This window comes from Nansenia antarctica (assembly GCF_963989245.1).
Source record: "Nansenia antarctica genome assembly, chromosome: 6".
Classification (NCBI taxonomy): Eukaryota; Metazoa; Chordata; class Actinopteri; order Argentiniformes; family Microstomatidae; genus Nansenia; species Nansenia antarctica.
In genome coordinates, this window is record NC_137676.1 from 14,598,562 (window position 1) to 14,625,989 (window position 27,428).

At 43.9% G+C, this 27,428-nt stretch overlaps 1 protein-coding gene across 1 annotated transcript; it reads left to right on the forward strand.

The window, feature by feature from the left end:
• Positions 1–6,676: 6,676 nt before the first annotated feature.
• LOC308160312 (coiled-coil domain-containing protein 71-like) lies at positions 6,677–26,334 on the forward strand (the record flags this gene model as incomplete). Its single annotated transcript, XM_080534229.1, has 2 exons — positions 6,677–6,790; positions 25,261–26,334. Exon 2 carries the CDS (start codon positions 25,297–25,299, stop codon positions 26,332–26,334), a length of 1,038 nt encoding a protein of 345 aa, XP_080390355.1. The 5' UTR covers positions 6,677–6,790; positions 25,261–25,296.
• Positions 26,335–27,428: the final 1,094 nt, after the last annotated feature.

Consider the following 27,428-nt stretch of genomic DNA (forward strand, 5'->3'; position numbering starts at 1 on the left):
GAGTGTGCACGTAAGCCCGCGGGGGGCTGTAGACCCTTACTAGAGTAAGCCAAGGCAATAGCCGCCACTACCCAATGGGAAAGGCGCTGTTTCGACACTGGCTTTCCCGTGTGTGGATTCGCCCAGGATACAAACAACTGGTCACCTTTCCTGCAACCCTGAGTCCTGTCTATGTAAACACGCAGCGCGCGGACAGGACATAAAGTATGCAACCGCCTGTGCTCTTCCGAGGTAAAAGGCGGGGGATAGAAGGCAGCCAACTCTATAGGGGTGCAAGAGCCTATAACCTTCGGAATAAAGGCTGGGTTAGGCATCAGACTGACCCTAGAGTCCCCTGGGGAGAACTTTGTACACTCTCGGTGCACCGAGAGCGCATGGACTTCACCTATGCGCTTAGCCGAAGCCAAAGCAAGCAATAGGACCGTCTTTAGCGTTAACACTTTCACCTCCACCTGTTCCAGCGGTTCGAACGGTGGGCAGGAGAGAGCATCTAGTACCATAGGGAGGTCCCATGAAGGAGCTAACGGCCTAGACGTAGGCAATTTCCTTCGGGCCCCTTTCATAAACTGGCACACCAACGGGTGCTGGCTTATCGACTTTCCACCCAGGCCAATATGACAAGTCGAAATAGCTGCCAAATAGACCTTAACGGTTGAGAAAGCCTTACCCTTCTCAATCAAGTCCTGTAGAAATGACAGAATAACTGTCACAGAACACTGAAAAGGGACAGCGTGTGACCCTGAGCACCAAGTCTCGAACACACGCCACTTATGCCCATACAACTTTCTAGTTGATGAGGCTCTGGCGCACTGAATAGTGTCGATCACCCCTTGGGGAAGACCCACTAGTGCAAGGTTGATCCCTTCACGGGCCAGGCCCACAGAGACAATCTCTCTGGGTGGGGATGGAATATCTCCTCCCGCGCCTGGGTCAGCAGGTCCCTGCGCAGCGGTAGTTGCCATGGCGGACCGGATAGGAGATGAAAAATCTCCGCCAACCAGTGCTTTCCCGGCCAACGCGGGGCTATCAGCACCATGGACAGATCTCCTTCCCTCACTCCGGCCAGAGTCGGGGGAATGAGTGCCACCGGTGGGAACGCATACAGGAGGGTCCTCGGCCACTCGTGCGCTAATGCGTCCACTCCCAGCGGGGCTCCCCGATCGCGCAGAGAGAAGAACAGGGGACACTGGGCGTTCTCTGCCGCACGGTCGCTTGACCGAATCGTGACCCAATCTGTTTCACTACTTCGGGGTGAAGTCTCCAGTCTGCGTACAGTGGGTTGCCCCTGGACAACAAATCTGCTCCGTAGTTCAGAATGCCCGGTACATGGGTTGCTCTCAGCGACCGCATGTGTGCACAGCTCCACACTATCAGTCTGTGTGCCATAGTGTGTAACTGGTGGGACCTCAGTCCCCCCTGTCTGTTTACATAGGCAACGACCGTGGAGTTGTCTGTCCTCACCAAAACATGATGTCCTCTCAACCACGGGAGGAAATGTTTCAGAGCCAAGTGAACAGCTAGCAGTTCCAGGCCGTTTATATGGGTAGAACGTAAGTGCGGGTCCCAACCTCCGTTTATCGTTCTCCCTTCGAAAGTGGCACCCCAGCCTCTCAGAGAGGTGTCCGTGGTGATTACTTTTCTGTTCAGGCCAGGTCTCATAGAAACACCCTGTGTTATGAAACCTGGGTCCTTCCACTGGTGCAGAGCCAGTGAGCAATCCCTGGAGACCCTCACACGACGGTGACCGTCGCGGTGGGGGTCCAGGCCTAGAGAGGCCACCCAGCGCTGGATGCCTCTCATGTACAGGCGCCCCAGGGGTATGGCCACCACAGCGGAGGCCATCAAGCCTAACAACCTCTGGCATTGTTTGAGGGTAACTATGTTGCCCCTGCGAAACAGCGCTATAGTCGCGCGCATCGTCTCCACTCTTTCTGGAGACAAAAACGCCTTGGCTCGGATAGAGTCCAGTGCAAGCCCTATAAACGCGATGCGTTGGGAGGGTGTCACCATGCTCTTTTCCATGTTTATTCGGAACCCCAGACTCGTTAGGTGTTTCGAAATGACCGCTGTGTGACGCGCCGCCTCCTCGCGGTTGGTGGCTGCCACTAACCAGTCGTCGATACGTATATGTGGCCACTCTGATACCCCTCTGTCTGAGAGGGGCCACTGCTGCCTCGGTGCATTTTACAAACACCCTTGGGCTTAGCGACAGGCCGAAGGGAAGGACCACATATTCGTACGCTATCCCTTGGAAAGCGAATCTCTGATATTTCCTGTGTGGAGGATATATCGGAATGTGGAAATAAGCGTCCTTCAGGTCGATTGATGTGAACCAATCCCCTGCTCGTATGAAACTTAGCAGGGAAGAGTGTGTCAACATCCTGAATTTGTATTTTCTGAGATGCTGATTCAAGACACGGAGGTCTAGAATAGCCCTCATGCCCCCCCCTTTCTTTGGGACCAGAAAATACTTCGAGTAGAAACCTCTGTGGGTCTCCTCGAGAGGTACAACTGTTATAGCTCCTTTCTCCCTTAGAATGGAGATTTCCTCCTGGAGAATATTGGCTCGTTCGCCCTGAGCTCGAGAGTACAGTATTTCTCTGAATGGGGGTGGAGCGACACAGAATGGAGTCCCTCCTGTTCACCACACCCTCCTTTTATCCTCAAGTTACAAGTCACTTCCCCTATTGATGATTTCCATATATGGTTCTGAGTGTCTAACTCGCCTTAACTGCATCTGTTTTTTCTCTGGCTTATCACCTGTTGACATCCTGTTTTACAATGCCCTTCTACCCCCACCCCTCCTACTAAAAAACCCTGACACTGCTGTTTCCCCTACATGGTCCTAAATTGCTATCTTCTGAACTGATTCTCCCTCTGGTCTCTGCTATAATTATCCTAATTACCCTGTCCTGACCTCGGACCTCCCTCTGACCCTGTACAAAGGTGCCATCTATCCCTACCCCCCTCTGCCTTGTCGATTCATTCATCCCTCCTGGCTGCCCTCTTCACCCCCACCTTGTTCACTCAGGCCCACCATAAAACCTTTTATAGCCCCTGTTTAACCACAGTTTTAAGCAGCCCAAAGACCTTAATTTTTATAACCATGTCCATATTTCAAAGCACACAAATCTCCGTAATTAACAACGCCCTTGGCACTCTGCCTGGATGCGCTTGTCGGGACATTTTTAATACATTGTGCATTAACGTGCTTGAGTGACAAACAACTTTGCAGTATGAACAGTCTCTCAGCTTTCCCCCGGAAGGCGTGTGAACACGGACGCCGACCGTGGTCTTGCACTTTGTATGGAACATGTCGTACCGAACTTGCTCTGTCCGACTGGACTCGCTCTCCTCCCGAGGAGAGGCTGTCAGATCACCCGCTTCTTCTTCCTCGCCGACGCGGCGGCCGGGGGAGGGGGCGGGGACGCCTGAGGTCTGTCCCGGGGAGCCTGTTTTCTGGCCCATGGTTTCCTGGGACCTCTGGGTGCCTGGCGCTGCCTGCTGTCTAGCCGCTCTGGGGATCTTGAAAGCAGGGGCCGGGCGAGAGATAGCCTGCGCATATGACTGCCGTGGCTGGGTCACGGGCGCTGCGGGCTGCGCTCTTCTCGGAAGGCACAGCTCCATAGCCTCATCCTCTCTCTTTTTCTCCTCACATTTCTTCTGCATTGAGGTGACTGCTGCACCGAAGAGACCCTGCGGTACGATAGGGGTGTCGAGAATTTCTTCTCTCTCCTTCGCCGACAGGTTGGTGAGACCGAGCCAACGCGCCCTCTCCTGCAGTACCATGAGAGCCATGGATTTACCCGTGGCTTGAATGGCCATCTTGTGGAGACGGAGGATGTGATCCGTTATAACGCAGATTTCCTCCCATAGGGTAGGCATATTGTCTGGGTTAGCGATCATATCCTCCTCCAGCTCAGCCTGGTAGGCCGATAGGAGTGCGGAGGCATTGAGAGCCCTCGCTGTCAGTGCCGCTGCTTTGTAGCACTTGTCTGTAAGGCTAGCCTGGAAGCGGTCCGACTTGGAGGGTAGGGACGGGGCAGCCGAAGATACGGGGGTCTTCGGGTGCAGGTGGCGCGCCACCACCGGCTCGACCGGTGGGATGTGGCGGATGCCGAGGGAGTCCATCCCCTCACAATCCAGTCGAGAACCCCCAATTATTGGGTGTTTCTCGCTGAATGGCCGTTCTTTCCACGTAACTGCTATCTCATCGAGTAGCTCGGGGAAGAACGGCATAACTTGTTTCCCCGTCTTAGCCGCCGTCTGCAGTCTTTTGCCGTCAAAGCGTGACATAGCAGTTTCGGTTTGGGCGACGGGCCAGGGGATATTCAGCCTTTCCGCTGCTCGCTTGCACATGTCCTGCATGTCGCAGTCCATGAGAGACGGGGCGGAGGGTTGGTTACCTCCGTCAGGCGTGGGGGGCTTTCCAGCTCCGCGCCTACCGATTGATAATGAGGAGTCTTCCTCATCATCGGTGGACAAAATGAGGTCTGAGTCACGCGACCCTCCCTCATCATTGTCCGAGTCTCTCTCATAGCGAGCAGCGGTAAAGCTGTCAATCCCCTTGTCATCCAGTACCGGGAAACCGATGTCAGGGCTATGTGGCACTAAGTCCGCCCAGCATGGTGTCGGTAAACCTGGAGACATGTCCGCGTTAGACTGTGATGGCAGCGTTTCGGCTGCCTTACACAGAAGCGGATCTTCTCCCGACAGGCTAGACAGTCGGCGGAGAAGTTTCTTGGGGAACACTGCACAGTGGATACACTCATCGGTAGAGATAACAGCGGCCCGGGCGTGGGTTAATCCCAGACACACTGCACACTTAGAGTGAGTGTCCCAGCTAGCCATTGACTTGCTGCACGAGCAGGTCTTCCGGCTAGTCTCGGCTGTGCTAGGTCCGCTAGCCTCAACGTTAGCCATTTCTGGCTAAGGGTTGTAGGCTAGCTGCTAGCAGGCCTCGCTACTTCACCCGTTAGCTTGTCAGCTATCAAGGGAAACAGAGGGGCCAGGGGAGGGATATTACTATCTACCCGCTAGCAGTGCGTTATAGAGATAACGTTATTTCTACTTTTTGACTCTCACACTGGGTATTGCTACCCGTAACCGTTCGGAGTATTCCTACTCGCAGAACAGGGAGTATTGCTACTCGCGTCGTTCAGAACGAGGAGTATCGCTACTTTTTTCGTTCCGAGCAAGGCGAGTATTGCTACTCGAATCGTAACACGGGGTATCGCTACCCCGAGTCAGAGTATTCCTACTCTTCAACAGAAGTATTTCTACTCCTGTGAACGTCAACGAAGTGCAGTTTGGTCGCTCGTATCTGTGGACTGTTTAGCTCTAGCCACCCGCACAGTTGTTGTCAGCTCCAGTGAGAAGCGAGAAAAGGTTTTTGAATGACGACAGACGCCGTGTGTACGCCTTACGGAGGGTCCCGTCCCTCGTGACACAAGCGTCGCCTGGGCCAGCCAATGGGCTGGCGCAGTGTAATTCAGTTTCTGATGAGGTCACGCAGGGGGCGTTCCCATAGTGAGATACGAAACGAATACTATGAAAGAGAACTCACACGTGCGAGGTTGACGCCTTATGTGCATTTTGGCCATGACACAGTCCTCCTGGAGAGTAGAATCAAATAAAATATATACCATCAAATAAAAGCTGAGAATCTCTATGGCGAGGGAAGTTTGGGGACCCTTCTCTCCTCCACATTCACTGACAGACTTTCAATAATACAAATACTTACTTTCCACCACTGGAGATGGGAACTGCAATTCTGCTAGTTCACTTTTTCCATCTGGATTAATGTGGAGATCATCATTTCATTATTAACCTGTAAACATATTTTACCTGACATCCATTTCATTCCCCTCCTATGGCGCACAACCCATACCCTGCAGGCTAGCTGTAGGTCTATTTTCCCCGTATTCTCCCCCATCCTCTCAAAACTTGCTAGCTAGCTAGCAATACCATTTTCCAGTTATGCCTCCTTCACGTTCGTCCAACCCTTTTAATTTCATATCCACGCCTACAAGCCCCGCCCTCCGGCTGCCTCACCAGAGACGGATGCCTTTCTCGCCCGTATGGGCGGCTTTGTCTCCACGGTCATCACTAGACTTCACCCTCACGGCCACCCGGGACCACTCAGGCGTGTTCGCCTCTGAGGGGACGGGTCGTAAACAAAACAATAACGAAACGCGTATGGTGGACTGGACACAAAGAGAACACTTCTGATCATTGATTAAAGGCTAGGGGTCCTAAGATCAACAGCAAATGAGACAGTTCTATAAACCTGTCCGCCATGAGTTACCGAAACGCCATGTCTTATTTCTGATATATGTCTGACTAACATTTCCCCCATCTGACGATATTCGCCGTCTTGATGTCGGCGGTGAGCTCATCCTCCGAATCCGCCAGCTTTACAAATCGTGCACTCCCTATCTTTGAGACTGTTTTGAAGGCTACGCCTTCTTGCCCTCTTATAGACGCGGATATTATTCACTGGGCGTGTTTACCTCGATGTTGGCTCTCCCCCCGCCCGTCTTCCTTTTCAGCTGATCACCCCCCACAGTAGGGAGCAGTACTTCTTCTGTCGGTGGCCATTTTACTTGGCAGCGACCTGACTTCATAGAAATCCAAGCTAGTTATCATGCGAAGGATCGAGTCCAGTTGCCATTTAACTACACAGAGAGTGACGGCCGAGTGAAGACAGTGTGCAGCTGTTGGCGTTTCATTATCGGACTTCTCACTGCCGTTGTGCTGTGCCGGGAGTAACGGTTCGCGTCACAAAAAGGTACAGAATGAACGATGTAACAATAACAGTTGTGTTCGCTAGATAAATACAATAAAAATGACATAGTAAGCCAGATCGATCAGCTGTACTAGCTTTGAGCATTTTACAAAGTAGTTGCTATAGCGTCGTTCCATTGTTATCAAGTTTCTCAGTCAGGGCAAGACGTGTGTGTGCCTGTGTTTGCGTATGTAGTAAGTATGGCCTCAAAATTAATGCTGCCTCTAGGGCTGGCTAGTTGGTGAACAAAGCTAGGCTATGTCGATTGCCCTACTTGTTACGACTTTCCTCCCCCTTTCAGACGTGCTAGCTAGCTAGGTAATCAACACAAATAGTCTAACGGGGGCAGGGCCCTTTGTTTGTATCAGATGTATTTTAAGATTTGGCTTTTCCCTGGGATTAATATAAATAGCTAGTTGGCTTTGGAATGACATCAAAAGCTTCGTTGCTATCCAGAAAGGGGTGATACCCTAGATAACGGATAGGGGGCGCTAATATTAGGAGGACATTTTATTTTAACAGATGTATTTATTACAATGTCAAATTGACAAGCCATGACACCATCTCAGATTGTTGTAGTTAGAAACTGATACGGATACTTTAATACTTTTTTTAAATTCAGGTTTCCCGTGATAAGTAGGCTAGTTTAAAAAAAAAAACTTTCTCGAGTTAAGCCCAATTTATACTTCTGCGCCTACGCAGCAGGCTACGCCGTAGGTTGACGCGCACCTCTCCAAAAATGTAACTACGCGGTAGTGCCTACGCAGACCATAAGCACTGTGATTGGTCCGCTTGGTAGCACATGATTCCGACATGATTCCGACTCGCTCGTAGGCCAAATTGCGGAAGCCATGACAGAAATGTCATTTACCTTTTCTGTAATTACTTATTAATAAAGATTAGAAAAACTATGATAACCATCGTATTATCTTAGTTTAATGTAATTTCAATGCATCATAGAACTTTTATTTACAACAAGCATAACAAAAAAATCGCTATTATGCCGCTATGAATACACCGTTCCAACGCAGCGCCCCCATGGAAGCGTCAAGCACAGCCTTCCCATAAGGAGCACGATTCACATTTACAAGATGTACAATCCTGTGGGACGGGTCATAAACAATAACGAAACGCGTATGGTGGACTGGACACAAAGAGAAAACTTCTGATCATTGATTAACACTACGGCAGCCGTGAGGTGTCATTTGATCAACAAGTACTACAAAAAATTCTACCTTTGCACTTGATCAAATTTCAGGACCCTCCTTTCATGACTTTTCCTAGATATGTGCGTTCTACCACCCAGCATCTTTACATTTTCAAAATCGAGTTAATATAAAGTAGGGATGCACCGAACATTCGGCCACCGAATGTATTCGGCCGAATATCGCAAAATAAAGCACATTCGGTATTCGGCCGAATGTGTGAAAACACCGAATGTTTACCACCGAATAGTGGGCGTGTTTTGATGACGCAATACAATTAAATATAACTCTCAACAGGCGCGAGGCGACACGCTTTCAAAACTGGCTGCGTTCGTAAATTCACTCAGGAAATCCGATCAGCACTCGTGGAATGCCTCTCGTCCAATCAAATGACTCGGTTTCTCTATGACGTCGGGACCAGTGTGCGCTCCAGCGCTCTCAGAGAGACTTTACGAACGCAACCTTACACTCATCTAGCTAGTTAGCTTAGCAGTCGTAGCTCAATTTAAAATTGGAGTGAGAAGCAGAGTTGTTGCCTTGTTGAAAACATATTCAGACTCCCAGCTGTTCTACACGAGTTTATGACATGCAGCTGTATCATGCGGTGGTTTCTATGCAAACCAGAGACTATAAAAACAAAAGATATTCATTCTGAAATAACATGAACTATTATCCTTACACTCAGGTGGACTCAATTCAACTTGTTGAATGACTTGTTGAAGACATTTAGCATTTGACCTAATTTTAAGAGTGACAAAGGGTCTGAATACTTATGTACATGAGGTATTTCTGTATTTACATTTGAATACATTTGCAAACATTAAAAAACGTTTTTACTTAGATTATGGGGTACTGTGTGTGGATTGATGGCAAATCTATTCAAAAATGTGAAAAAAGTGAAGGGGTCTAAATACTTTCTGAAGCCTATGTAGAGACAAATCATGAATATCATTAACTTGAACCCTGGAAAGCAGTAGAGATTAAATCCCACGATAATTAGTTATAATAAGTTATATATAAAAGTTATTTTTTTTCAATCTCAATTTCTTTCTTTGAGAAGCATGAATAAAAAGCTAAATGTATTTAGTTTATGCAATGATAAAATTAAAAACTGCCGATACACATTCGGTATTCGGTATTCGGCCAAGTGTTTCCTTAAATTCGGCTTCGGCCTCGGCCAAGAATTTTCATTTCGGTGCATCCCTAATATAAAGCAATTTTGCAGTATTTCTGTGTGTTTCTGTGTATTTGCCTTGGTATTCAGCTGCCATCTTTTTCTCCAAGGCTGCAATTCTCTTTTATATCGTAGAAGGCGATAATAGGGAGAAGGTTTTTCCTTCTATCAGTGGCCCCCGGCCCGAGCTAGAGTACTCTTCCTGCAACGAATGGTGGACTGCTGATTCACATGCTTAGTATTCAAATGTATTGATTGTAAGTCGCTTTGGAATAAGGCGTCTGCTAAATGCCAAAAATGTAAATGTAAATGTAGAGGTAGCAAGGGGACACACACTGTGCTCAATCTTCAGGCTTCAGTGCTGAATTAGATACAGTGGATAAGACTGATACTTGTAACATAATGTGTTTATATATAGGCTATATATAGAAATAGGGATACATAAGATATGTATATGTACAGACAGTTATGAAAATGATAAACTGTACAGTATGTCTCCCAATCCCTTCAGATTTGTTGGAGCTGAGGTTTTTTTTTCACAGCGGGTTTACCCAAGTTCCATGCAATAGTGATTAGGGATGCTCCGATCTGGATTTTTGGGGCCGATACCGATCACCGATTTTTTTCCTCAAGATCAACCGATACCGATTTTTTAAAAATACATAACTGTAGGCCTACTGACTGGATAGTAGGGCTGGGTATCGCCACTGATTTCCCAAAACGATTCGATTCCGATTCACCAGCTCAGTGAGCTCACGATTCGATTCGATTCACGATTCGATTCGATTCGATTCGATTCCGATTCGATCTAGTTAAAATATACATTTTTTGCTTGAATATGAAAGAGATTCTCAGAATTAATGCTATAAATGGTTCAAGGAACCCTATAACATGTAGCATTGTTAAACATATCAATGAATTGACTCCAAAGCAGTTACATGAATGTACTTTTTATTGGAACACATTTTATTGGAACATATGAACATCATTGACCAACATTTTGCAACTACAAAAAGTGCTTTTTAACGTGCTTTGCTTTACTGCAGCCGATGTAAATAAAGGGGCTACAAACATAGCCTACCGGTAATAATCAACAAAAAAAGCGTTTCCGAACGTTTTTTGAGGGGTTTATATATACAAAATAAAAATGCAAAACTCAAACGAAAATAGTGCAATAGATGAGGGTATTTTGGGGAACAAAAACACACATTGTAAACCATAATGTCCATGAAACTAAAGCCCTTCATTACTGCTTTCTCACTTTTTGGAGATTGAAAGATTCTTCTGCAAAAAAAGGAGCTGATCTACATGTTGCGGAGTGAGGCAGCTTCTCTGTGCAGTAACGATATCACCAGCGGTTGAGAAAACTCTCTCAGAAGCGACACTGGTCGCGGGGACACACAGAGACCGCTTTGCTTGGCGTGCCAAAAGGGGATACTCCCCTGCATGCACCTTCCACCAGGCCAGGGGGTTTTCAGAGAGTGGAACAGGTTTTACTTCCCTGTATCTTTTCACTTCTTCCTTTGCCTTCTCAGCCAGAGATTTCTGTGGTACTACTATGGCTTTTGGGGTGTAGGCTGATCCAAGGAGAGACATCAGTGCAGAGGATTCCTTTGACCTCTTTGATGGAGAAGGGGCATAAGCCACTTTAACAGGAGGACAAAGGGTGTTGTCTTCCTGCTGCGCAGCCTCCTCATCCTCAGCTCCATCACCATCAGATTCTTGCTGTTGGAAAGATGAAAATAGTCAGGAAGAAACATAATTGATTAATAATTGATGAATGATTATTAAAATACTGTAGTATACAGTAACAATAAGTTATTTCTACATGTCAACTTACATTAGATGCCTCTGCTTGCTCCAGGCCAGCAGCTTCAGTCATCAATCTATCGAATGTGTCGTCTCGGACCTCATCAGATAAGAAGGGCAGGGCCTTGAAGCGAGGATCTAATGCTGATGTTACATACAGCTTGTCCTTCTGGGCTGCATATCTTAAAAGAGATTTAATTTGTTTTAACTTAAAACACATTTCATTACATTACATTACACATGCATGCATACAGTTACATGCATGCACAGACTGACTGACTCACGCACACCATGTATTTTCTTAATACAACTCCTAATATTTTAGCATGTAAAATTCTAATTTTACACAGGGGTTACAAATTAAGTAGCCTTTTAGAGACCCACTGTATTCATTTCATAACTCAAGGTTACTTACCACACACACACACACACACACACACACACACACACACACACACAGTGACGTTAAGTAGGCCTGAGCATACCTTGAATTGAAGTTGTTGTATATAGCAGTCTTGAGGTCCTTAATCACTGTGGAGTCGTGGGGGTCACTGCTCATCTTCTCCAGTAGCTGTGCCTGGAGAGGCGCAATAACGGAGACAGTCGGGGAGTTCTCTTCAGACATCACCAGTGTGGCTGCCTTCATCGGCCCAAGAGCTTTCACCACATCTTCTGCGACCGTTATGTCAGCCTCTGTCAAGAGTGCAGAGATCGCTTTCGTTCCTGCGCACTTCAGGTGACATCAGAGTTGCTGAGATGGCTGGTTGCTGCTCCAGGAAGCGTTCCAGCATGTCCAGAGCGCTGTTCCACCGGGTCACCACGTCAATCACAAGCTTATGAGCAGGCAGCTCCAGCATCCGTTGTTTCTCTTTGAGCGTGTGGTTTGCCGTAGTACTGCGATGGAAAAATGACGTGATACGCCTCACGCGGCCAAGCAAGCGCGCGACAGCTGTGATTTTGAGAGCTGCTTGTGAAGCTAAATTGAGCGTGTGCGCAAAACAGCCAATGTGCAATCGCTCCATCAAATGCACAGCGCGGACCATATTTGCAGCATTGTCCGTTATGATGACTGGATCTTTGTTTGTAAGCTCCCAATCTTGTATCGCCTCGGACAACAGGTCAGCTAGATTACTTGCAGTGTGGCTGGTTTCAACTGCCCTAGTCTGAAGAACATGAGACGTGAGACTCCAGTCATCATTGATATAGTGGCAAGTGATTGTCAGGTACGAATCCATTGCTCTGGATGTCCAGCTGTCACACGTTATGGCAACTCTCTCTGCTTGCTGAAGTGAAGTTGCGATATCACGTTTCACCTGCGCGTACATGTCTGGGACTATCACTTCACTCAATTGTTTGCGTGTCGGTAACACGTAGCGTGGTTCTAATACAGTGACGAGTTTTCGAAAGCCAGCATTTTCAACAACGCTGTACGGGCGTATATCCTTGCAAATAAAATGTGCTACAGCCTCTGTAATTTGTTGGGCACGGGGAGAATTTGATTGCAATTTGCAACCAAACGTCTTTATCAGCGAGGTCTGTTTCGGCTCCGCTGTTCCGTGTTTCACGTCAGGGTGATGCCTCAATAAGTGGTTCCGTAGATTTGTGGTGTTTCCACTAAATTTAACTTCCACTGCGCACAGCTTACATATGACTTTGCTTTTGTCCAGCTCATCTCTATCGTCAAATGTTTTGAATCCAAAATGCACCCAGACATCTGACTTTAAGCCGGGTGGTGACTTGAGTGTCCGTGCCGTCGCCATGTTTTTAGATTTTAGTGTTGAGACCTCACGTGCGTTGCGTGATAAATTCTTGTATCGCGAGATCTGGCCACGAGATCTCACAAAAAAAAAAACATGAAAGATCGATCTCGGGACTTATGAATCGATAAATCGCTCATTTAATGAAGATCGATTCAGAATCGGGAAATCGATTTTTTGAACCCAGCCCTACTGGATAGCCTACATATTTTTTGCTTTTTAGACAAAAGTTTTGATCCATTAGGCACCAAGCAAACGCAGACCCATTTTTATGGCATAGTAAAGGTCTGGCCTATCACCCAGTTAGGGCCCAAGTCAGTCGATATGGCTGTATAAAAGACATCATAAACGTGGCCTTCATGGTTTACATACTGTTACGTCCTCCTATGTTTTCTGTTCAGTTATCTGTCTTCCCCAGGAAAAAATAAATAAAAATACGTTTTTTGCGATCGGCCATTTTTGCAGATCACCGATCGAGTCATTTGGAGTGAAATCGGCCGATTTAAATCGGTGGCCGATAAATCGGAGCATCCCTAATAGTGATAAGATATTATGATATGTGTAGCCTATGTACAGTTATGAATGATACACTGCACAGTATGTACCTATCAAGTTGTGTGGTGCATGCATAGCTACCGCAGCAAAGTAATTGCAGTAGCCTACGTTTGATTATGCCTGTACTCATCAACGAATATTAGCTATATAACGAACGGATATTTATAATATTGTAGGCCTATATAATGTATTTTTTGTATATCACTGTAGACCACGGTGCTAGACCACTGGACCACCTCAGGCCACCAGTAATAACCATAATTGTGGATTAGCCTACTATTTACAATTAGTAGTCTCCTCCTAATCTCGCTACAGTTTGAGCGAGACTGTAACCTTATTATCAGATGTTCAGTTATGATTAGACCTGTGTCGGCAATGATAATAATACACAACAGGCAAGGCGGTTGTAGCCTACATAGATACGCAGATTAATATTTGTAGATTCGTTTTCGAACATTAGATTTTGGCAACGTTGTAGTAACCAATTGCAGAGTGTATTAATTATTTTGTTTGTTTGAATCCTCACTGTGTTCATGTTATAATGTGCAGTGAACAAACAATTGTTGGGTGAATAAACTGTCTCTTGCCACAAATCGGAATTCTCTTGCTGTGAAATGTGTAGGCTACATCAAATAAATGCAGGGCTTAAAGTTCTCCGGCACGGTGCCGGATTTCCGGCGCGGGGGAATTTTGAGCAATAAAATAAAATCACATGCTATTTGTTTACATCGTAATTTAAAGAGTCATCTTCAGCAAAGAGACAGTTCCGCCTACCAATGGTATCACATTGCTCAAGCCAACCAACGACTTCTAGCCAATCGGAGGCAGAGTAGTGGGGCGGGCCTTAAGAAGTTTGAATGAGTGTAATGTTAGCTTGGAGAGACGTTCGCTTTTAGCAGCCCGCTATCTCGCTAACTTTAGTAAGAGTCTATTAAAATGGAAGCCAAGTTTCTTAAACCTTGCTCATACAACAATGTTGCGACGGCTACAGGTAGCCTACCACTTCATCTTCAATGACCGACCGTGTTTGCGAGCAAAAGATCCGAGTGTGTGCGTTTATAGCTGAACATGATCTGTCTTTCACAATGGCTCAGCCACTCGTCGATTTGTGCAAGAAGCTATCAGAAGACAAAAATGCACTGACAAAGCTGTCCGTTTCCAACCAGCACGCCAGCTATTTAAACACACATGGCCTTTGTCCCGGAATTGAAAAAACGGCTGAGTGAAAAGCTTAAAAAAGCAACGTTTTCAATTAATATCGACGAAGCTACTAATCTTAACATGGACAAAATCCTCAATGTCCTTGTTCGATTTTTTTATGATGATCTGGCCAAAGTAACAACACAACACCTAGTCAACAGGAAAGTAAACATCGCCAACTCATCAGCCCTCATGCAGGAGCTCAAAAGATATCCTGGAGTCCAATGGTCTTGACTGGTCACTAGTCATCAGTATTCTACTTGATGTAGATCTATTGATCTATTGTTATAGTGATAGTGGCTTAATAAGTGATGCAATCAGTTTGGCCTTAAGTGATTTAATCAGTTTGGCCTTAAGTGATTTAATCAGTTTGTTCTTTTAAAGACATCTAAATATATTATGTTATTTTGTATTGAGTATAAAACAGTATTAATGCATTTTAACATTGAGACATATATTTTGTATTGACTATAAAACAGTATTGCATTTAAACATTGAGACATGTATTTTGTATTGACTATAAAATAGTATTAATGCATTTAAACATTGAGACAAGAAGCTGTCTTCTGTACCCGCTCTCCCAATATCTCAAACTGTGACCCCCCTCCCCAAGAAAACGTTTCAGGCACAGGATTATTTCCCACTTTAAGCCCTGTAAATGTATGTCGGCGATCTACTAGAACTGGAGCGGGACGGGCGACTGCAATGTACCATATATCTGCCATATCATACCGTTTTATATTGAAAAATATGATGGTAAATACATGTGGGACCAATGTATGATATGGCAGAGGTGTGGTGTGTATCAGTCTCGCGCGCCTGTCTCGTTCCAGCTAGTCAACTCGTGTTCCAAATACAGATGACTCAATAAGACATATGCGCTCTGCGCTGCGGGCTACATTTGATAATGTAATAATAACAAATTTATATTTATAATATTGTATTGTGTTTTTTGTATATAATGTTGTTGTATAATGTTTTTTCTGAGTGGGGCAGTCCCACTCATAGTTTTCATTTGATTGGACTGATATAGTGAAGACAGACAGGAAAGTAAGGAGAAGAAGGCCGACATATGTGTGCACGACCACGGTGCTAGACCACTGGACCACCTCAGGCCACCAGTATATTGATCATTGATAATAAGATATTGATAGTGTATTTCGCTGCCGCTGCGCTATCTATAGAACCTGAGCGGGACGTGTGTGGTGTGTATCAGTCTCGCACGCCTGTCTTGTTCCAGGGAGGCAACTCGTGTTCCAAATACAGCTGCGGGCTATGCGCGATGCAAAGCAGCTGTGTTTATATCACAAAATGTACATATGATAAGTATTTGTATATATGTCAGATGGATATTTGTACTACTTTTCCAAATGCCGGTAGGCCTTAGATTCCTCTGTTGCTCCCTTTCATTTATCAGTTTATCTTTGACCAACAGATTATTTATTAATCATCACAAATAGAAACACGCAGAGCATGTATTTGACAAATTAACGTGTAGGCTAAGAACTAGTTTCTAAAGTGAGTTACAATCACTTGATGTAATGGTTGATGCATGGGGAGGGTCATCGTATTCTCAATGATCGCTTTTTGATCGTTTCCGATCAACAAACAAAGGATGCCAATTCATCCAGCAAGCCCTTCAAACCATCCCCCCACACCTCCCACAGAGGTGAAAGAGTTTAGGGGCAGAGGGGAGCCAAGCGGGTTTCAAAGTTTACAAGCTTACAGCAGTCGCCAGGGCTGACAGGCTGATGTTACGGCCGGCATGAAGTTCACGACAAATAAACACGACAGGCTTGTGCATCTCTGAAGCTCATAATTATAATAACACAATATTGCTATATTTATTACTATTATTTTTGTATAATAATAATCAACCATCATTCGTTAGTAATGAAAACTCCCGCAGTCCCGGTCAATCTCCTCTCCACTTTACACATTACATAACCAAGATTTCTTTTGACATCACAACAATGTCAACACAATCACAACAGAATCTTATTTTATCCAATCAGGTTTTATATTTTGATTATGACATCATGTATTTCAACATTGTCACACTTTTCATTACACACATTAGCGGCATCAAAATTGATGGGCTGGGCGTGCGAGGGAGCGTGCTTATTCTGGCAGATTGTGAAATATTAAAACCAATAACATTCTGAATGATTTATTATTCTGTACTCTTTCTTTCGTGTATTTTCATTCAGCTCTTTTCACTAATATAGGTGAAACTAACTAGCAGGTTGCGGCACATGAACGCTCCGTGCAGGTACTGTGAGATCATTCAAGTTTATTTGTCATTATACCAAATACAATTATATAATGTAATCAAAATAAAAAGAATGAACATATTCAGCCATTCCATATAATCACATATAACAACCCCTGTGAGCAGTTGCAGGGGCTGACAGGCTGACGTTACCGGCGAAGTTCACAACAAATAAACAGACTATCACTGTGAAGCTCATAATTATGATGACACAATATTGCGATATTTATTACTATTCTTTTTTAATAATGATAATCAACTTTCATTTGTTAGTATAGCTCCCGCAGTCTAAATCAATCTCCTCTCCATATACAGTATATCATTTATATTTACATTTGTTCCATAGTTAGTTTTCAAGCTTCATATCAGATTGCGCTAATAATTACCCCGCTTCTCTGCACATAGGAACTTTATGCATTTTTAGAGGTAGTGATCTTGTCATTTTCTCTTCTTGTGTGACATCGCCATCCAGCGATCTTTGTGCCTCAGTACACACTCCCCCATTGTGAAGAGTGGTCGTGTGATTCGACACCTCGTCGCGCTAAAAGTAGGTGAAAAAACGTCGCGCTCGCAGTGTTAAGCCAGCAAGCACAATGTTCCTTCAAGCACCTAAAACTGGCCAGGTGCCAGGAAAAGCAGGGAGACGCAAAATATCAAAATACCAGCACCATTGCCATTGTTCTGCCAATGTATGCTGCCTTACATGCTGTCTCGTCAAAGAATCTGTCCACTGACTACAGGAGCGCAGGGTATGTTGTCACACGCTGTCTAACATTTACTGGGCACAATACATCACAATGGTATAAATGTCATACCAAATGAAAGAAGTAGTCTTGGGCACATATTTTATATTAATTATATCTTCATATCTTATTTCAGTACGGAGCTGTAGACCGTTAAATAGACAGTGTGCATTTGTGACAATTTGCCCCATCAGCGGGTAAATTGTCACACTACGTCGGGCAAGAAAAAACTAATTCAACTTCATTAAATAACAAAAAATTAAAACAATCATACCTAGAGAATCTGGCAAATCATGCCTTTGAGTCAAAACATTAATGCTGGCAAAGCACACATTAATTAGGTGTCATGACCACTTTACTTTAAGCTTTGAAATCGAACGTTCTCTGGCGTGCACGTAGATCCAGAGTAATTGTTGGAATTGGAATGTAATATTACTGGCTTGTAGTGTTTTAGTAGAAAGACACACACACACACACACACACACACACACACACACACGTGCGCCGTCCTATTTGGACAAGTAACTTCAGTTCCCTGACAAGTAAAACATAAGTTCACTTGTCCGAAGGATAAGTACCTGAAAAAAGCTTAATGTCAAGCCCTGAATTGGAGGAGGTTTTGTGTCATCCAGGTGTTTATTTGTTCAATATAGCCTAATTAGAGATTGTCGATGGGACTTTAGTCGTTCCGTGAGAGGGCTATGTAGATTTGAGTGTCATCCGCCTAGTTGTGGTAGGCAAATTTCTGTAACCCCACATGTCATTTTAATTTGGTCGGATACAAAGTTGCCAATGGAGACATAATAGCTTCTCTCCTGTAGATAGGTTTTAAACCAGTTTAAGGCAGTGCCTGAAAGTCCTAGGTTACCAGGTTTTTAGTCTATCTATTAGAATGTTGTGGTCAAAGGCAGCTCTACGGTTTAGTAGTACTAAAACTGAGATCTTTCAGATTTGACGGTGTTGACAAAACGAATGTCATTAAGGACCTTAATAAGAGTCGTTTCAGTGCTATGTGCTATGAAAGCCTGTTTGAAAGCCATCAAAGAGATCATTCAGGGTCAAATAATTGCTATGTTGTTCGTGGGTAGCTATTTCAGTTATTTTTCTTATACTGGAAAGATTTGATATGGGACTGTACTTATTCAATACAAATGGGTCTAGGCTGTTCTTTTTTAGTAAAGGCTTGATAACAGGGAAAACTCCAGTTGAAAGGGAAGTTTTGATTATTTGTATTATTTCACAGGTCTGCCACGCAGCTAAATAAGATTTTTTTAAAAGCTTGTTGGCAGGACATCAAGGGCACAGGTGTCAAGACGTGACATGATTTTGTCGAGTCTTGTAGTCGATGGTGTTAAATTGTGCCATGGTTGTTATGTCGGGGGTGTTATTTGGGGGTGTTAGTGGAGATATGTTTGGCATGCTGACACAGAAGGGCTAATGCCATGTCTAATGGTTTCTATTTTATTGTTAAAAAAGGATGCAAGCTCATTGCATTTATTCCTGAGCAATGGGCATTGGGGGATTTGTTGGTCACAGTTTGTCACAGTTTTGAAAAGGATGCAGGCATTATTGATATTATTGTTAATGATCTTAGAGAAAAACGATTGTCTGGCGCTTCTTATTTCTTCTTATAAGTTATAGGCCTATCCAATCAAATTACCTGGTCCCTTTATGACGTTGAACCCAGTGTGCGCTCCGGCGCTCTCAGAGCGAATTTACAGAGTTCGACAGAAACATCGTAACATAATTACAACAAGTTGTAAAATGATTTGGGGGGCCAATATCTTTAGCTAGCTCAAGTAACTAGCTTACTATATTGTTGTCTTAGCAGTTGATTAAAATAAATTATGAGCAATAACATATCGTGGGCTTGCTGCAGCAAGCACTACAACCAACTTGTCCGTCTGAAGCTACAATACTGGGATCATTCGTGATTGGGCTACAAGCAGTCAAATACTAGGCGAACATGTGTGTAAGACATGAATAAACTTGGATTTCATGCACTTCAAGTGGCATATTTGTAATCATGACGACGTAGCCTTGTCTAAGAATGCATTTCAACATGTTAATTCCCAGTATAGTGAAAATGCCACCGCCCATCCGTAGGATAATCCGTGATCCGTACGGATCGCCCTCCACGGTTCGGCACACGTGTACCGCGGATCAATTGCAAAATGTTAACAAGTAATAATATTACTTAATATTAGTTAATATCTCTTGTAAATCACAATGTAGAGTTGCCATGAAAAGATAGACGCGACAGTTTTGTTTTACTCTAAAGCGCAATGATAGGTTGATAATGCGGGAAAAAAAGAATCTGTTGTTTGCTCACTACACGTGAAGCTGGGGATCCACAACAACAAGGCTGCGTTCGTAAATTCGCTCTGGAATCTGATCAGCGTTCAAGGAACGCCTCTTGTCCAATCAAATTACTTGGTCCCTTTATGACGTCGGACCCAGTGTGCGCTCCGGCGCTCTCAAAGCGAATTTACGAACGCGGCCCAAGTGTATCATGGCGAGCTAGTTACGTTGTTCGGCGGAGAAGAACTCGAAATGCCTCCCTCGTCATTTAAATCCCATGTATGGGAGCACTTTGGCTTCTCTGTCAACTATGACGGGAGGCACGAAAAAGGTAGCTCGACAACTTCTGATAATGTAGGCATTTTTTTCATACCATGTTCAAAATAAGGGTTCACTTTATTATTTAGTTAAAAGTGGCATAAAACATGTTTATTCATCTGCTTTAAAGAGCCCAGTGACTCACTGCTGCAACCAGGCGCCTCCTCCCTCTCTCCTATCATTGTCTCCTATGTGTATTTCAGTATAATATGTAATGTTTGAGTGTAGAATGTTATATATATTATATATATGTATGTATATATATATATATTACTAGGGATGCTCCGATTTATCGGCCACCGATTTAAATCGGCCGATTTCACTCCAAATGACTCGATCGGTGATCGGCAAAAATGGCCGATCGCAAAAACCGTTTTTCTTTTTTTTTTTTTTTTCCTGGGGAAGACAGATAACTGAACAGAAAACATAGGAGGACGTAACAGTATGTAAACCATGAAGGCCACGTTTATGATGTCTTTTATACAGCCATATCGACTGACTTGGGCTTCAGGCCCTAACTGGGTGATAGGCCAGACCTTTACTATGCCATAAAAATGGGTCTGCGTTTGCTTGGTGCCTAATGGATCAAAACTTTTGTCTAAAAAGCAAAACATATTTAGGCTATCCAGTCAGTTATGTATTTTAAAAAAAATCGGTATCGGTATCGGTTGATCTTGAGGAAACAAATCGGTGATCGGTATCGGCCCCAAAAATCCAGATCGGAGCATCCCTATATATTACCAGTTTTGACATCTTGAATGTTGTTGGTTTTTGTCACATAGTAAAAGTGGTGTTTTTACAGAATTCAAGGAAAAAGACGTTTTTATAAAAACAAAAATGTTTTGTGTTGATCCGAATTAGATCCGATCCGTGACTCAAAAACCGTGACACGATCCGATCCGTGAGATGGGTGATCCGTTACACCCCTACTCATCCGTGATCAGACTTAGCTGGGGTGCTGCAGCTGAAGAGTATCAAATAGAGTACACAAAAGCAGCATCTGCACACTCAAATCTGTGCAAAAAACTATGTTTATTGCAAGCTTTCGGTCCCCAGGCTATCGGACAATGTAAACAACAGCTGTATGACAAGTTTGTATGACGCAGTTTGACGAGGCTGAAAGCGCACAGGATTGACAATTTACAGCCTAAACTTTCTATAACCAGGGGTGCACATAACTGGTGCGCCAGTGCGCATGCGTCGCCAAAATGCGTGCTGCGCGGCAGATCAGCCGCATGAAGGCGCTTTTGCGCACCAACAGCTGGGTCCAAGAAGCAAGCCCCACCAAGTAAGTAACTATTTGCCGTCCCCTCAGCCGAAGGCCCGACGAGTATCCATCACGACGACCACGGCGACTCCCCTCACGAAAACATTCGGAAAGTATCGTAACTCGTACTTTCATTTCGCGTATCGCGTATCGCACGGTTATCACGGTTATCACGGTTATCACGCCGACACGTGAAAATTCAGTCCCGAACGACTCGTCGCTAAAAGGAAAAACAACACCAAGGGACTTCACGTTTCTTTTCTCTGAAGCTTTCAAACGTTCAGACGTTTGTTTTACAGCTTCATTATCGCACCTAGACCCCTGACCCAGGGAATATGGTTGGGAATTCTATTAGAAGAAAAAATAAAAGACTTTGTTGCACAATCAAAATAACGAGCTATTTAAAGTGATGGCCTGCCCTACAACATCCTCTACCATGGTTGAAATTGAGGACAGTGATAACTTACAGCAGTCAAGAGAGCAGTGATGATGATTAAGCATAAGTAAATGCTTAGGCTGTAACTTTTTGTTGAAAAGTTGATTTCAGTGTTTACAGAACAGAGCAGTGCTTAAAGAGATGTCAGTTGATTTCATTGTGTTTAAAGAACAGACATTCAGTTAGTGCTTAAAGAGATGTCAGTTGATTTCATTGTGTTTAAAGAACAGACATTCAGTTAGTGCTTAAAGAGATGTCAGTTGATTTCAGTGTGTTTAAAGGAGTCTGACAGACTTTCATGCTTAAAGAGCAGTCATTTGATTTTGCATTTGTTTATTTTGTTTTGCACACAATCATTTGTTCGTTCATCTTTATTTATGAATAAATGTCGTTTTGCTAATATAAGTTATCCATGTATCCCTTTTTCATCCATCCTGTGGGACGGGTCGTGACTCGCGAGCTCGGGGAGCACCAAGCAGCATCCCTAGGTGCTCCTCTGAGCACTGGCCCCAAAAAGTTATGTGCACCCCTGTCTATAACCTCAAAATCAAGTAGCCCGTTCGGCGGTAACCCGCCCCATTTGGCAACCCTGGACGCGCAATGCAGTTTGGGTAATCAGTACCCCAGAAGTGTCCAGTCTTATTATACTTAAATAATTCAGAAAATATAGTATATACTACATTTCTCACATACTCAAAGCTTGCATACTGTACAGTGTGAATGCTCTCGCATACTCAAATCTACGTCATATCTAGTATGAGTAGTATGCTAGTATGCTATGCTAAGTGTTGAAGTGCCCACTCAATATAACAAACAACAACAGTTCTGGATCACTAAATACTTTTTTTGGTTTTAGGACGTGTTCAAAAGCAACGACTGTGTGATTGTTACGACCCTTTAATCTAGGTAACCAGAGTCTAACATGTTGTAGTTATACTGTGGAGCGTGGGTGCGGTCTCAACCAGAAAAAACACTACAGAGGCGGACAAAAAATTAAGGAATTTATTAAATTACAAAAGAACACGTCACAAGGAAACCAAGTGGACGCTGAACGATGCCAAAATAATAAACGACAGAAAGCCCTGACTTCCTAACCACCCCAGCTCTAAGATACATAGCCTAGGAAAAGGTTGGCATCCGTTCCTAAGCTAATGTATATAACATAAAGGATTCTACGTGTTAAAGCAGGCACGGGCAAACTACGGCCTGCCCGTTGGGCTTTTTAATCCGGCGTATTAATCCGTAGAGTATCAGCATTTTAAACAATTTAATAGTCAACGAAACATACAAAATAAACAAACTGTAGTGAACAAATGGAAGTTATACCATAAGTCTAACGCTATGTGTGTCAAAAGACATATAGGAGTTTAGTGCCCATAAAGCCTGACTTGAAAATGTTGTAGAAAACATTGCAAAAACACTTTAAAATAAAATGCTAGAAACCGGAGCTGTTGGTTTTCCCATAGACTTTTATTCAAAACAACAAAAGCCGAGTTGCTCCATGGAACATCTCCAGAACAAGGTCCAGATCACAACTTTTATACATTTCCATGATCACACAACAATATTGACCACTCATATGGCCACGTAAAACACCAATAATCTTAGGCCACGGGGCTCACATATGTAAATGATGAACTTCCTTTGGCCTCGTTCCTTTGGCCACATAGCTGGCCATTGCTGTTTTTCCTCCTTAAATATTACAATTGATTATCAGGGATAATCATCGATTGGAGAAGCCTATTGGCCTATACTATACATTACAATAGCATAGGAATTTACAATGAAGTGTTATCAACAGGGGACATGCGATATCTTCAGTACGTCCACCAGGCATTCTCATTCACCTGTAATTAAGTGTTCCGAGCTGAAAGAGAGAAGGGCATTTATCACCATTGACAAATAGAAAATCAAAGAGCACTGTCATTGTATCAGCCACATGAAAATACATGTAAATATAGATAGCACATGCCTGTCTCCACCAGCCATCTAGTCCAGTGGTTCACATAATCAGAAACAAAGAGCAATCTTTATTTTGTCCATTTACAGATTTGCAGGCGAGAGTACACCAAACCAACCACAGTAGAATGCACATAGTCTCTCTCCGAGTTAGGGAAACTTGAGACTTCCTGTTATGACTTTCTAGTACGCTGCGAAGCAGACCTAGTGACAGCCACCTGGGGTAAACATGAAAGATACGATTTCGGGGCATCACACTTACAAGGTCACCTGGTGTTTTGAGTACGGTGTTTCCTCCAGGAATTTTGACAATGGTGGCGGGTAGCGCTGATTTTTTCGCGTGCACGCGCATGAAACGCGCACGCGCGCTCAAAACAACGACGTAATTTCAGCCAAAACTCGAGGATGGCCCAAAAAAATAAAATGTTTTCCTGTACTTCTCCCGTGTGTCTCTTATTGTCTGTGTCTGCATGTTTTTCCAGCATGTAATTCCGTTGTCAATAAAAAAATCGTCTCCCACGACTCTTTCCGGACACGTTGGAATTTTTACCGTAACCCCCGGAGAACCAAAGTTATTAAGCCGCAAAGGGTGCCTCATTTACCGCTGCTGGAGGAAAGTACCGCTTACCGCTGACAGCGGGGAGAGGAAATATTTCTACCCGGGAATTCGCTCCTTGCTGTGTCCACGGTGATAGGAGTGGAGGATCGTAGTTTGTAGACTAGACGCAGCCTAGATGTATTCGACCAATCACAAAACAGTTTTGCAAGCGCGTCGCTTCGCGCTTGTGGGTGTGTCTAGCGCTGTGAAGGTCTGAAAAGCGGCCTAATTTTTTTTTTTTTTTTGGGAGAAATCTGAATGGTGGCGGAGGAAATTCCATCGTGGCGGCCCGCCACGATGAAATGCATGTAGAGGAAACACTGATACTGTACTGAGTTTGTGGGAAAGGAATGACATGCAAACGCACATTCGACAGTTGCGTGCTTTGTTTTACTCTAAAGCTCAATGATAGAAGAAGGGTGGTCGATAAAAAAGTTATGGTGTGTAGACATTGAGCAAAGAGAAAGTCGTATGAGGTATGCGATACGTTGAGCATGGCCACTAGGGGTGCAACGGTTCAGTTGCAGACTCCACAGGTAAATGCAAAGCCTAGAATCAGGAAAAAAATGTATACTAGACATTGACAGCTCTCTCACAATTTATGTGATGAAACACACCTGACTAACCAGAAACACCTGTCAAACCAATTGTCCCAAAATCGTTTGTGCCATGAAATGGGGGGGGACCATGGATAAAAGTGTTCTAAATGGTGAAACCAAAGTACAGGTAATACTGAGGTATTATTAGATCTAGTTGACTGGTTGTCTGTAGTAAACCCTCAGATTTTACATCCATATTTTCTTATTTACCAAGGATTTACAAAAAGTTACCATACTTATTTTTGTATGTTAAAAGAATGTTCTTTTCTTTCCCACACAGGGCTGATCTCTGATTGGAGTCTACGACTCATGACACATGGTATATGCCATGAATTGTGAGGAGGCCACAGAGAAAGTTGTCCAGTCATGGTCGCGAATCAACTCAGCTGGCCATGCTACTCTTTTGGAGACCCTAAAGGTGTTCAGTCCCATGTCGAAAGAACTTTTCAACTCTGAGAAGGAACTGGGCTCTTTCATTGAGGGACTAATAGGTGAGGGGCACAAACCCACTATACTGAAAAGCAAGGATGTTTATGGCTATAGGTCTTGCACCTCAGTACCCAAGGCTGTGGTAAAGATACATCGCACTCTGGACATTGCAGCCCCAAAGCCTCAGAAGTATAGAAAAAGGAAGGGTAGAAAACCCACTGACATCAATTATGCATTGTTAAGTGCAGCAGCGAAAGTTGTTCTGAAGAATCAACCTACGATTCTTTTAACAAATCTGTCAAAGGAGTCTCTTAAGCGGACTTTCCTCTCCAGACCACAGGCATTGACGCAAGGGCCTACCCAGATGCAGTCATGCATACATCTGACAAACATCAGTGGACCCTCTACAGGGCACACAGCGAGACTGCAGTTTCACACGGGTGTGTGGACAGGAGGGCTAACAGTGCCAAGCTCACACCGCCCTCCATTTCTATCAGGGACACCAACACAGCATTCAGAAGGTGTTGGACACTCACCAAAAACTGTTTCTCTACGGAAAGTGCACTTTGTGTCCTGCCCAGTCATTAAGGATTTGGCCCTCATCGGAGTACCTGCACCTGAAGTACTGCAAAATGGCCGGGTCTTGAAGGAAAGTAATGGAATGCCTTGGTGGAGGGATCTGAAAAGGAAAAGGGCTGAGGAGGTTGAGGATAAACTCTGTGTGAAAAAGCCCAGAAATGGGGTATGGATGGTCAAAAAGCAGGAGGACCACAGACTGAGCCAGAACAACCTTTTAAGTTTTAAGGTGATTATGGTTGATGCCACTATTACAGACGAGGAGGTGAGAAGGAAAGCCCAGAAGATTCTGAGAGTTAACCTGTCACCCGTCATTGAGATTCAACCATTAATTGCCTACCCCATGTGAATTTCTGTCCCAATTGGTTAGCCAACAGCAAATTCATATTCTGACTGATTTTTTCATAAACTGATCTCAACTAGGCCAGATTGTGGTGTGACGTTTGGAGATATGCTGTGGAGAGGGAACATTTTATCTAATGGGATTGTTCACCCTCATTCCAATATTACTTAGTTGTGAATTTTCTTTGAACTCAATACATGCACAGGACAGGCTTCAATCCACCTTTATTTTCTAACAGTCCTGTGTTTTAGAACTTGTTTTAATGCCTAGATCATCTTTAAGGAGCAGAATGCTAGAATTTAGCTTTAAAAACCTCTAAATACGCTTGAAATCAAAATTGGTAGCAAGAGGAACGGGAGATCCAGTGGGAGAAATGGAACATTGAACAGTGTAGTTTTGGTCTCTTAAATCTAAATATCAAATGATTGTGTCCATGTCTTGCACTGACCTTTATGGACTCGTAATTTTTAAGGATATGCACATATTTGCCACCATAAAAACATATTCAATCTTTATTTAAACATGAACATAGTATATTATTTAGTATTTAATATATTTGGGGGTTTATTTTCAGTGTGGCCACAGAGGGCAGCAAAATGTTATGCTGCACCTCTAAAGTAAATTTGAAAGGGATTGGTTTTTTGTTATAAAATGCTCTAAGTCGCAATCTAAAGTTATTGAAACAGGAACGGCTGTAATTTTTGTAAATTGGGTGAACAATCCCTCCCAATGTTAGTATATTTTCGGTAGAAGAACCTAAGAATACCAAAATATCCCAATCCGCTGTATATCCCAAAAATGGCTTGATTTGTTTTGTCTTAACATTACACATGCCTACAGGACATACATTTTTCTTTTACATTTTTGGCATTTAGCAGACGCCTTTATCCAAAGCGACTTACAACAAATACATTTCAGTGTTTCCTCCAGGATTTTTCACATTAGTGGCGGAGCGGTTGTCTTTCGCAAAAAAAAAAATCTCGTGCACGCGCATAAAACGCGCACTGGCGCTCAAAACAAAGACGTAGTTTCACCAAAAACTAGAGGGTGGCAACAATTATAATTTCTTAAATAGCGGTTAAGTCATTAAAGCCGAGCAG